Source organism: Eutrema salsugineum, unplaced genomic scaffold, assembly GCF_000478725.1.
Source record: "Eutrema salsugineum unplaced genomic scaffold, Eutsalg1_0 scaffold_15, whole genome shotgun sequence".
NCBI classification, from domain to species: Eukaryota; Viridiplantae; Streptophyta; class Magnoliopsida; order Brassicales; family Brassicaceae; genus Eutrema; species Eutrema salsugineum.
Genome location: NW_006256867.1, coordinates 1,747,203 through 1,759,218, shown reverse-complemented (window position 1 = coordinate 1,759,218; position 12,016 = coordinate 1,747,203). Strand labels below are relative to the sequence as shown.

Below are 12,016 nucleotides of genomic sequence, written 5' to 3'. Positions count from 1 at the left end.
GTGTTATCAGACTACTCACGTTACATCTTCAAAAAGCATAATTAGGTGCTTAATTTAGTGTTACAATAAATTAAATATTTTCCTCCTACTTTTCAAATTCAAATTAACTGTTTTTTTTGTCTACATTCAAAACTTGAAATATTTATAGGAGTACTACTTTTGCTATTATGTTTTATATTATTCTTGATTTGTAAATTGAGAGGCTCTTAAAAATTATTCTATATTTTATACCAAATGTACAAAAATAGTCAAAATATTATAAATTTAAACCATACGTTCATAATTTTAAAATCTAAACTATATTCTAAACCCAGAATTTTAATCTTTAATTTATACAAGAATTTTTTAAAATATTTTCATCTTAAAATTATGAATTAGTATGCATTAGTGTAAATTATGAAGCGAATATAATTCTACTGTTATTTAAAAAAAATTGAAACGGCAAAAAGAGTAATAATCTATTGTTAATTAACGAGAAAAAGTTACCGGTAGTACCGGTGGCCCATTTAACCATCACATCTCGTATAAATACTCTCTCTTCGCTCCCACTTATCCTCTTAAAATCGTTTTTTCTTTCTCCAAAAACAAAACCAAAGAGAACGCGTTTAAAAGGTTCCGACTAATTTGAAAATATAAAAAAGATCCGGCGATGTCTGGTTCGACCCGGAAAGAAACGGATCGGATTAAAGGTCCATGGAGTCCTGAAGAAGACGACCTATTGCAGACGCTAGTGCAAAAGCACGGACCAAGGAACTGGTCTCTGATAAGCAAATCGATCCCGGGACGTTCCGGCAAATCCTGCCGCCTACGGTGGTGCAATCAGCTTTCTCCGGAGGTCGAACACCGTGCTTTCTCGGCGGAGGAAGACGACACGATCCTACGCGCGCACGCGCGGTTCGGCAACAAGTGGGCGACGATCGCTCGGCTTCTCAACGGTCGCACCGATAACGCGATTAAGAATCATTGGAACTCGACGCTGAAGCGGAAATGCAGCGGCGGATGGACGTCCGACGAGGGGCAGAGCTGTGATTTCGGTGGAAACGGAGGGTATGATGGTAATTTAACGGATGAGCAGCCGTTGAAACGGACGGCGAGCGGAGGAGGAGGAGCTGTGTCGACGGGGCTGTTTATGAGTCCCGGAAGTCCATCGGGATCTGACGTCAGCGAGCAATCTAGCGGGCCTAATTTGCCGTCTTCTTCTCATGTGTTTAAACCGACGGCGAGAGCCGGTGGAGTGGTGATTGAATCGACGGCGAAGGATCCGGCGACTTCTCTGAGCTTGTCTCTTCCTTGGTCTCAGCAGAGAGATACGGTGGAGCTGTTTCCGGTGAGGAAAGAAGAGGAGAAGGAGAGAGGGATTTCGGGATTTAGTGGGGATTTCATGACGGTGGTGCAGGAGATGATTAAGACGGAGGTGAGGAGTTACATGGCGGATTTACAGCGAGGGAGCGGCGGAGGAGGGAGCTCGTGTATGGTGCAAGGAGCTAATGGTCGTAATGTAGGGTTTAGAGAGTTTATTGGGATAGGGAAGATCGAGTAGTGAGTGAGAGAATCAAAATCGTTTTTTTTCCTCTGTTATTTTCTCGGGAAAGTAATGTTGAAATGTACAGTGAAAAAAAAAGCACAAAGCTTAGTGCTTTATGAGAGAAAAATTGTGTAAACAATGAAAGGAATTGCAGAGAAAAAGCCATTTTCATCTTTTGAGATTCAAACCCATTTGAATAATTGAAACGACATTGATTTTGATCAATTTGAATATATACGTTTTAAGGGTTAAACTAATGTGCAGTGCTTAAACTATTGGTGTGGGAGATTGATCTTCTTGAGTTGAAGTTGCTGATCATATGAGCTATGTCCTGTTTCCATGACCACGAAGGATCGTTTAAACCGCGTATCGAGTTAAGGCACACGAGAAGCGTACCGCCTTCATGTAAAAGTACCTGTTACGGTTCAATAGAAGAAGCTTAGAGAAACTGTGTTAGAAGCTTTAGAGAAGCATGTTCATGGTTACTTACCGTCAACCATAAAGGAAGAAAACCGAGAACCGATGGAAGAGCGGCTAAGAATATCGAGATTAACGCGATAGCCACGTTTTGCTTAACCTGCAAGATGATAATACGAATATAAGCTGACATTTTTACATTTACTTAAAAAGGCTTTGTTATTTTACCAATAATGTTGTTTGGTGGGATTTGGCGATACAGAACGCAACACCAGTGATGTTGTCTCGGAGGAGTAGAACATCGGCAACGGCTATAGCAGTGCCACTTGCACGTTGAGCAAGAACGATACCTACAGTTGCAGCAGCCAAAGCCGGGCCATCGTTAATGCCTTCTCCCACCATGATTAAACCTCCACCTAATCCAACTTGAATTCAGTTTTCTGTCTCTTATTGGTTCTTCTAGCATATTATCCATTTATTAAGAAGAAGATGATCATCATCACCTGAATCTCTTGAGATGTTTTTGACATGATTCAGTTTGTCTTCTGGTTTTAGGTTGTAGTAGACTTCATCAATACCAACAGCATTCGCAACTCTCCGAGCACTTGACTCATGATCTCCAGTTAACATCATTATCCTTAGCCTGCCCCTGCTTTTAAGTTCTGCTATGACTTTTGATACCTCTGGACGAGGCTGATCCTCGAGGTGAATCAACGTTACCTAGTAAAGAAAAGAGTTGCAAGCTCATAACTTTCTCTGCGTGCGGAGAGCTTGAAATCAAGAAACAGTATACCTTTTGATCAAGTGAAAGAACGGCATGAACAAAGTCATTTCCGTATAAAGAGGAATTTACAGCATCCTTGATCTTTCTAGACTCGTCTTGCGATGTGAAGAGTGAAGTAATGAATTCTACGGAACCAAGTGACGCTTTCTGATGTTTACTGTCTTCGGTTACCGACTGTATAAAAAAGTTGTAGTGAGAGGTTGGTTAATGAAAGAGACTGAATCTAGTAAATAATTTGCTTGCACCTCAATGCAGTTAACAGTAGCAGTAAGGCCTCTACCAGGAAAATACTCAAAGCTTTCAACAGAAACAGTAGGCAGGTCCTTCCCAACACTGTGGTCTACCATTGCTCTGCAAAATAGATGGGTTTGATTCTGTTAATAGCCACGAGTTATATAAGTTACCTGTATAAGAAAACTGATGTTTAAGGAGCAATACCTTCCGATAGGATGTGTGGTACCTTTCTCCATAGCAGCTACTATGGCTAGGGCTTCTTTTTCACAATTTTCCATACAGCAAGGAGTTACACTTGCATCATTTCCTGCTTCATGCCCATAAATAGGCTCAATTGCTTTGCATGTAAGGCCTCCAGTCGTTAAGGTCCCGGTTTTGTCAAAACCAATAGTGTGGCAAGAAGCTAGAGCATCCAGTACCTGTCCACCTTTCAGCAATATTCCCTATAAAAAAGTGGACAGATTTCACGTGAAGTTACATCTACACAGCAAAAAAAAAAAGGAAATAAAAATATAGATAGTAAGATGTGTGCAAACCAACGCACAGAACTGCAATAAGATCACAAGTAACAAGAAAGCAAAAGAGCTAGCTAGCACTTGCTTATACCAGTTTACTCAGCTTTGACTAGATAGAGTACTTGTAAGATACCTTTCTGGCACAGGAACTGATAGCAGTAGCATAAGCCAATGGAGCAACTGCCAAGGCACACGGTGATGCCGCCACCATAAGTCCCAATGCTCTGTAAACAGATCCTCTGCATGCTGCATATCATCAAACAGCAACCAAATCAAAGTAAGTCAATCGCTAAAACCCATCTCAGGTAGAAGAAAAGGATGACTATACATACCTGCGGTGCCGAGAAACGGCCATTTGAACAAAATTGGACCAAGGAAGGCAATAGCAACTGATGAAACAACCACCACCTTGCTGTAAACCTCACCAAACTCATCCAGCCATCTCTGAAGTTTGGGCTTATTAGAGTTTGCTTCCTCAGTCAACTGTAGAATCTTATTTAGTGTCGACTCATTCCATGCTTTTGTAGCCTGATTCCGTTGAAGATAATTAAGCATGAGAGTTCCAAATAGTGCAAGCTAAAGTACTACGCAACGCATATGGTCAAATTATACACCTTGACAATAATTCTGCCATCCAAATTTCTTGCACCACCAGGCACTCTATCTCCAGCTTTTACTTCCAATGGCTTCACTTCACCAGTCAAGTGCTCAATTGTTATGGTAGCATTACCTTGATAGACTTGGCAATCCACAGGCACAATCTAAACATATATAACATCCCAATGTCGTATCAAAGGTTTACAGGAATTTCAAGAAACCGAAAAGCAAAGAGACGAGTTCCACAAACCTCACCAGTTCCTACCAAAATATAGGATCCAACTTGTACATTGTGCACATGGACGCTTTTGTATGACAAATCGAAAAAGTTTGGAGCATTATCATCATCATCATCCACATCAATCACCAATGCAGAATCTGGATTACTCTCCTTCAACTCTTTAACATCCACCATCGACTTGCTAGTAAAGAACTCCTCAGCTGCAGCAAAAGATATAGACTCAAGCAAAGCTTCAACGTCATCAAATCAAGAAACCTTTAAGAGATACAAGTTCGCACCGATATGAGCAAGATTGAACATGGATAGAAGCAGTCCTCCTTCAAGAGCGTTTCCCATAAACACAGATGCAAAAGCTGCTAGTGCCATTAAAACATGGATGTTCACTTTTCCTCCAGCGAGATCCATAAGTGCGTCGAGAGATGCTGAAATCTAAGAAACCGATTTGTTTCTTAGCACTGAATACGACGAAAATACGAGATTAGAGAAATCGGAGAATCCTTACTCCAATAAGAGGGAAAGCAACAATCATGAAGGAATTCTGAATTGGTTTAATGTAGGGTTTAGGAATCAAGTAAGGGCAAGCGGCGGCGGCGATGAACAGTATGGCGGAGGAGCAGCAAAGATGGAGGTGGTTTCTGAGGAAATTTGCCAATCGAATCCATCCGATAGCTTTAGCGAACTCGATCAACGTTTTCTGAGGATGATTCGATACCGTTAATTCCACAGAACAGCAATGTCGGTGATGGTGATGATGATCGTGATCGTGCTCGTGGTGGTGGTGGTGGTGATCGTGATTGTGGTTTTCGCAGGCCGATTTCGTCAGTATACGGATTGACCGTCGTGGAAGACGAAGAGAGGCGGAGGTATAAATCGGAAGAAGTAGAAAGGAGTTGGGTCGAGCGAGACGGAGAGTGGGTTTCACGGGAAAAGGGAATCTAGTGAGAGAAGAATAATGTTGTATAAGATTAGCCGCTTCCATAGTCGAGGATTTGAGCTTGCTGCTGCTTTACTTTTGATCAAATCGCCATTGATTCTGATCTCGGAGAGGTGAAAGAAGAAGGAGAAGAAGGAGAAGAGAGACGTTGGAATTATACGAAAGAATGTTGTAATATGGCCTCATTATGATCCCATTTCGTCGGCTTCTTTGTTTCGTTATCAAAATCCAAAATTGGTTGTCAAAAAAATAATTTCAGAAACTATAAATTCAATAATTATTTCAATTTGAAAATGAACATAAGAGCACTCAATGGTGAACTATTTTTGGAGTTCATAAACAATAAAATAGTAATAAATTTTTGATATCTATACAAAATTGAAAAAATTGGAAATTTAAAACACAAAATGGAAATATTTATCTTTTTAATACTTTTTTAAATTTTGGCAGTTTTGGACCAAAATAACATTTTAAATACTTTTTATTTTTGAAATAAATATTTATAAATACTCATAAATTCTGAAAATTCCAAAAAAGAAAGAATATTATTCTAAAACATTGTTTTAGGAAATAAGTATATTTAAAATTAGTTTTTAAATATGTTCTAGAAAATGTGTTCTATAATTCTAGTGTTTTCTAAAATCTGATTTCTACTCTTTAGTATAAGATCTACTGAATATAGAATTGAAATTCTACTATTTGTTTTGTGTTCTAAATATCCTTATAGAATACCTTATCTAGAATTTGTACTATGTTCTACATATTTTAAAATATGTGTTCTATTATTCTTTCTATATTCTACGTTTTCTAGAATACAACTTCTACTAATTTGTCTAAAATTAATGATTATAAAATCTATATTCTACGAAACAGTTAACAAAATCAATCAGGTTATAACCAACAAAAATTAAATATTTAAAAATATTTTATTTTCTTTTTTTTATTTATTTTCAATTTATTATTTTTTTGAATTTTTTTTCTTTTCTTCTTCTCCTTCACGACAATTTGACGATCTTTGTCAAACAATTACATATATATATATTTTTTCTGTTCTGGTTATTCAATTATGGTACATATCTATGTCACTTATGGTATATGGAAATAGGTTCTCAATAAGTATTGGGTTTTTGCCGTCGATGAAGAAAAAAAAGGTCGATTAGTAACTTTGAAATCAAGCACATAAACTGGCTTTTTATAATGAATCTTCATTGGACGATGAAGTTACAAGTTTAGAGCTATATTCTGTAGATTACCAATTTAGCAGATAGGAAGTAGATTCTGTAAATTCCATCTGGTAGGAAAATTCAATTATGAAACTTTAGTTCTAAGGAAACCAGGTCCCAGTGGAAATCAAGACAAAAAACCAGGAAGACAAATCCAATGTAGCCTTTATCCTGTTAAACGAGGATTCTCGTTCACTACACTTCTATAGAAGCAAGAAAACGTGGCACCATCAAGGCACATGATACGTAAATATCACCTCTTTCATCTTTATTCTCTTTGCTTATCGCCGGATATAACAAAATTATCCAAAATCAATTTGGGATTTTAAACCCTAATTTAGAGATTGAATGAAAAGGAGATTAAATAGATTGAGAAGAGTGATGGTAATCAACGATGGTTTGGAAAGTCGATGGAAAATGAATGGAGAAAACGATATCGGAAAAGACGATGAATTATTATTATCGACTTTTAAGGGTAAATGTATTGTTTTATTGTATAATTTTTATTTTTCATTAATAATAATTAAAAACAATTTATCAATATGAAAAAAAAATCGAATTTTAAGGGTAAAAAAAGATTACAATTAAAATAGTATTAAAGGGACAAATTTTTAAAAAATAATATTAAAAGGACAAGTACTTCTATTTGTGTTTTAAATTTCCAATTTTATCTTAAAAATTAGAACCTTACATAATTTTGTTCCTACAGTGGTGAGGTTCATACAAAATTAAAAACCCCACAACCTCCCATTACTTCTTTTCTTCCCGTCTTTCATTGCATTCACCTTTTTGGAGGTTCCTCTCTGAATCGCCCATTAAATACCTTCGAACCAGTTTCACAAGTTAAAAAAAAAAGCAGAGTAAAAAACGTCGATGGCCGTTGAAGCTCACCATCTAAATCCTCTGATTTCTTTGAACAGGTGCTTTTTTTTCATTCTTATTTTGTTTCCTCTGTTATTTCTTCGAACCAGAATCGCTGTTTTCTTCCTTCTCCTCATCGAGCAGCTCCTTCTTCTCCACATTCACTAACGAGATATCTCCGGAAGGCCTTGGGTCATCGACGTGATCGAATTCCTCTCCGAATTGAGCCTCCAGCACTACCGTCGGTTCCATTCGCAACGATGATCGAGGAAAGAGTGATGCTTTAATTCGAATGAAAATCCCAGCTCTTCTCCAAGTGGGTTCATGCAAAGCTTCCATTTTTTTAGCCCATGATCTGAAATCACCAGAGAAAGAATCTTGGCTGGAAGACGAGAAATAAACATGGACACAAACGAAGAATCAGAGAAAGTCGAAGAGGAGAGAGAGCGTAAAAAAAAATTCTTGTTGAACGAATGAGAAAGAGACACGTCAGTTATGAACCCCTTCTAAGAACGTCTCTAATCTGTAAGAACAGGATTGAACGATATTGGGCTTTAATCATTTTTTTTTAAATCCAAAATATTAACGAACTCCATCTTAAAATCCGTTTAAAACCCCCGTTACAGATACTCTAAGCAAGTAAACAACACACTTTCTCACGCACAGATGAGAGTTAATACTTAGAACTTGACTGGTTTAATCGCAGAGATTGAGGTTGCGAATGCGAAGCGGACGATTGCAGTTTTAATTTTAAGCGTTATTAAGCAGTTTGTACGATTGGTTAAACTTTTTAAAGCGGTCTGTTTGCGGGACAATTTTGATTGACAAACTATCAGATATTTTTGCGATTAAACATAAAATTATCAAAATAAACATCATATATAATTATTAAAAAAACATAAAACTATATTATTATGCTAGATATCAAAATCACTAATTCAAATAATTAATATATATATAGATATATATATATATATCACAAACTATAAATTAAAAACTCTTAAACAAAAAAAGCATATTGGAAATCAACAAAAAAAAAACAATCGATATGAATGAATTAAACCAAACTATTATAACACTTACACTTGTGTCTTGACTTTCTTCAACTAGTATGGAAGTATAATTATGGACTAGATTTAATAGAAAAAGTGATAGGTTAGGGTTTATATATATATATAGGAGACGATTAGTAGAGTTATGGTTTTAATTTTTTTAACGTGATTTTCTATTTTTTTCTAGTGTGATTTTTTTTAATCAACCGCTACCGCCCGCAACTGCAAACACTTGCAGGAAGCAACTTTTGGATTTGAACGGTACAAAAAGATATAGAACGGTTTGCAGAGATTTTTATGATTGTTATAAAATGGCACTAACTGCTACCAACCGCAAACGCAACGTTTGCAGATGATAGCGGGTGAACCAATAAACACTTTAATAGCGTCTTTTCAATCCTTAAATAGGTAATTTTCTCTAGTAAAAAAAAGATAATTTTCTCTTATTGTGGCTATATCTTTAATTTTCGACCCCTTTATAAATAAATGAACCCATAGATATAGCTTCTATATGATAAACGATATGTTTTGAAAAAATTCATATTATAATTACTAGATTTATGCTCGGTGTTTTGCGCGAAATGTTGATAACACCGTATTTTGACCATTTTTATGGATCGTTTTGAAATATTTTTTCTATGTTTTTAATTGCTTTTTAAATACTTTTATCACGTTTTTCTAGTATTTGTAGTTCCAAAACTCTTTTCAGGTAACTTAGGGAAAAACTTAACAAAATGGATAGAAAACCAGATTTCAGCTCAGAGTCAAACCGTCAGAAGTTCACCCCTGATTGAAGGCCTTCTCACCGTCTGATCCAGCTCAAATTTGGAGACCTTAAAGATGGAAGTATCAGCTTTCCAGTGCACTTTACAGCTTGGCAATCCAACGGTTCAATCAAAAGATACGCGAAGAGCAAGATGTCCCGTAAACCAGCTGGCCAGCACTTCCACCCGCGGCCAACAAGCTATTTCCCGCGGTCAGGAGCATCCCGACCGCGGCAAAACCACTCATCCACCGCGGTCACACTTGTCCTGACCGCAGCCTTCAACCTCCGAGCCCATAAAGCCCATTTCTGAAGCCCACATTTGGAGAAACCCTAAGTGACGTCCAAAGAGGTCTTGAGCACTATAAATACATGTCTTAGGAGCCCTAGAAATGGTGTAACCGAATACCATCTATCATTACTTCATATTTTTATTGTTTTTGGTTTAGCTTTTAGGGAGAGAGAGATTTGTTCTCTTGAACCCTTGTTCTTTCTTTTTCAATTTCGGTTTCTATTCTACATCTTAATACTATGACTTTGATTTCGTTTATTATGTCTGAGTAGTTTTATTGTTGGGAATAAGGGATTTTCGATGGGGATTTATATGTTCAATGAGGATTCCATGAGCTTTTGAGCCGAATCTTAGAACTTTTTCTTCTGAATTCGTTTTTACTGCATGAGGTAGCGTCATGAACTACAATCTGATCCAGATGCTTGGTGACGCGAAAGTGTTCATCAGGTATCAGATCTAGTTTAGGAGAGCAAAACAAACATAGGAGTGGAAACCTACCTATGGGCGTTTGTGAATTAGGACGAGTCTTAAACATAATGCATCTCTTCTCTTCCAGGGCCAGAGTGGAAACCTACTGGTCAGGGTTGAGAGAGATAGTTGTCTATGATCACGACAGTGGCGTATTCATACGTCCGTGACTCCAGTTCGAAAAGTTTAAGCTAAGATCTTACAAAATTTCCTCTCTAGCAATGTTTTGAATCGTTCGTACCCCTGAGAAAACTTCCCTGAACCCCAACGCCTTTTCTCCATTGATTTACACCGATTTTCTTTAAGCTTTAGTTCAATATTGTCTTTCCTTTTTAGTTCATTTTCATTTAATCATTAGAATATCCGTTTTTATCATTTTTAGTCATTTTCGTTAAGTTTAGTTATTACGTCATTTAATTCCCGTATTCTCTTTTAATATTTCGTTTTTACATTTTAAAGACACCACCAAACCCCCATTAAACCGTTTAGTTCTAGACTTCCTTACTTTAACTTATTTTCAAAAGCTTTTTGCAGCAAAAGATCCTCCTTCCCTGTGGATTCGATCCCTAAGTACTACAATTGATCAGCTGTGCACTTGCGGCTATTGATTTCAATTAGGGTAAAACTTAACACCCTCGACACCCACACTCAACACCACATCAAGTTTTTGGCGCCGTTGCCGGGGAAGGCACGTATTTTCTTTTCTGCAAAACCCCGAGAAAGGTTAGTAAATCGACTCTAGAACCCCTTTTTCTGCAACTTTCCATTTTTCGGTTATTTTGTTTCCATTTCAGAAGATATGGATCCTATGAAACGAAATTACTACTATGAGGGAGGTTTTTACAATAATCCTCGAGCCACTCAACGCCGAGAAGCACAATACGTTCGTGATCTCTCCTCAATGGATCAGAATTCAATTCCGAACCACCACAAAAGAGGACATCGCAAGCACTACAAATCAATTCACGAAGGTTTAGAGGAAAAAGGATTCTGCTGGGAGACCATAACAACTTACAATACCCACGAAGATATCCATGATACTCTCTTTGATGAAGATATGTCGTCTGTCTCCCAAACCGAGATTGATGATATGCTTCAAGAGCTCAATGAATCTATGGATGATGGGTATTGGGTATCTTGTGAAGTAGATGGAGAATCCTCCATCAAGTTCGTTAGAAAGAGGCCATCAAATGAAATTCCTTTGGATCATCACGTCATGGAAGCCAGCCATCAAGAAAAAGGAGAGCCTCTTTCCATCCCTAGTGACGATCTTGTCTCTACCGATTCGTTCAAGTGTTTTGGAGACGACAAACAAGATCATAAGTGATGAGGACATAGGCCCGGAGCTACCTGAGATCGCCAAGATTCCCACCATGTATGAGCCGCCAAGGACAAGATCCGGTGCAAGGACTCTTAGAGAAAAGTTTGGTGAAGCTGTGGAAGGACTATTGGCACAACAAGAGCTTGAAGACCTCAACAAGAAGATGGACACACTCAGCCACACAAGTCAAGAAAGACAAGGAAGCCTCACGGATCAAGCACTCGAGGATCCAGTGGAGACTAAGGCCTGGCCCCTTTTGAAGATCACTCTCGGCTCAACCTTATTATCCATCAGTCAGCTTCCAAACGACACCACTTAGGCTCAAGACGCGGAGGAGCCTCAAACTTTCCATTTCCTGGTAAGTTTTCCATTTGAATTCAAATAACGAGTTTTCCTTTTTTTGTTTTGCAGGAATTAAACATTAGTCCTTTAAGTTATTTTTCCTTTTTGCATTTGTCTTTAAGTTTTTAGAGAGACTCTCGATTGTAATAGGTTTCCTTTTTCTGTCTTTTATTTTTGGTTTGCCCTAGAAGGCTCCAGCCGACGAACCATTCATATAAGGTTCCACATGCGGCTTTGTAGAAAACACTTTTGCTTTTGATATCAATAAAACGAGAGGTTTTATACTTGTGAGTTCTTTGAATCTTGTGCGGCTTCCCCTTGATTCCGAGAGTTCTTGACTGTCACAACTTCATCATCAGTTGTGTGTGTGTCACTTCGATCCACCGTTTGTCCTTCACAACGTCTCACCCACTAGGTTAAGCAAAGAGAGCCGTTAGGCCAGTTGTT

The 12,016-nt window shown here is 37.8% G+C and overlaps 2 protein-coding genes across 2 annotated transcripts; one reads left to right on the top strand and one right to left on the bottom strand.

The window, feature by feature from the left end:
• The first annotated feature begins 565 nt into the window (after nt 1-565).
• LOC18021983 (transcription factor MYB73) lies at nt 566-1,730 on the top strand. Its single transcript, XM_006404746.2, has one exon. It carries the CDS (start codon nt 650-652, stop codon nt 1,538-1,540), a length of 891 nt encoding a protein of 296 aa, XP_006404809.1. The 5' UTR covers nt 566-649; the 3' UTR covers nt 1,541-1,730.
• Nucleotides 1,731-1,734: 4 nt separating this feature from the next.
• LOC18021981 (probable cadmium/zinc-transporting ATPase HMA1, chloroplastic) lies at nt 1,735-5,351 on the bottom strand. Its single transcript, XM_006404747.2, has 13 exons — nt 4,816-5,351; nt 4,592-4,742; nt 4,323-4,513; nt 4,090-4,236; nt 3,808-4,003; nt 3,609-3,721; nt 3,165-3,403; nt 2,972-3,077; nt 2,736-2,900; nt 2,446-2,662; nt 2,171-2,358; nt 2,016-2,102; nt 1,735-1,940 (listed from the first exon to the last, which is right to left on the bottom strand). Exons 1-13 carry the CDS (start codon nt 5,290-5,292, stop codon nt 1,779-1,781), a joined length of 2,439 nt encoding a protein of 812 aa, XP_006404810.1. The 5' UTR covers nt 5,293-5,351; the 3' UTR covers nt 1,735-1,778.
• Nucleotides 5,352-12,016: the final 6,665 nt, after the last annotated feature.

Coding starts and splice junctions, on each gene's coding strand:
- LOC18021983 (XM_006404746.2), top strand. CDS start 650: ATGTCTGGTTCGACCCGGAAAGAAACGGATCGGATTAAAGGTCCATGG.
- LOC18021981 (XM_006404747.2), bottom strand. CDS start 5,292: ATGGAAGCGGCTAATCTTATACAACATTATTCTTCTCTCACTAGATTC. Junction 4,514..4,591: donor GTTCAATCTTGCTCATATCG/GTGCGAACTTGT, acceptor CTTTTGCTGCAG/CTGAGGAGTTCTTTACTAGC. Junction 4,004..4,089: donor ATGGCAGAATTATTGTCAAG/GTGTATAATTTG, acceptor CAACGGAATCAG/GCTACAAAAGCATGGAATGA.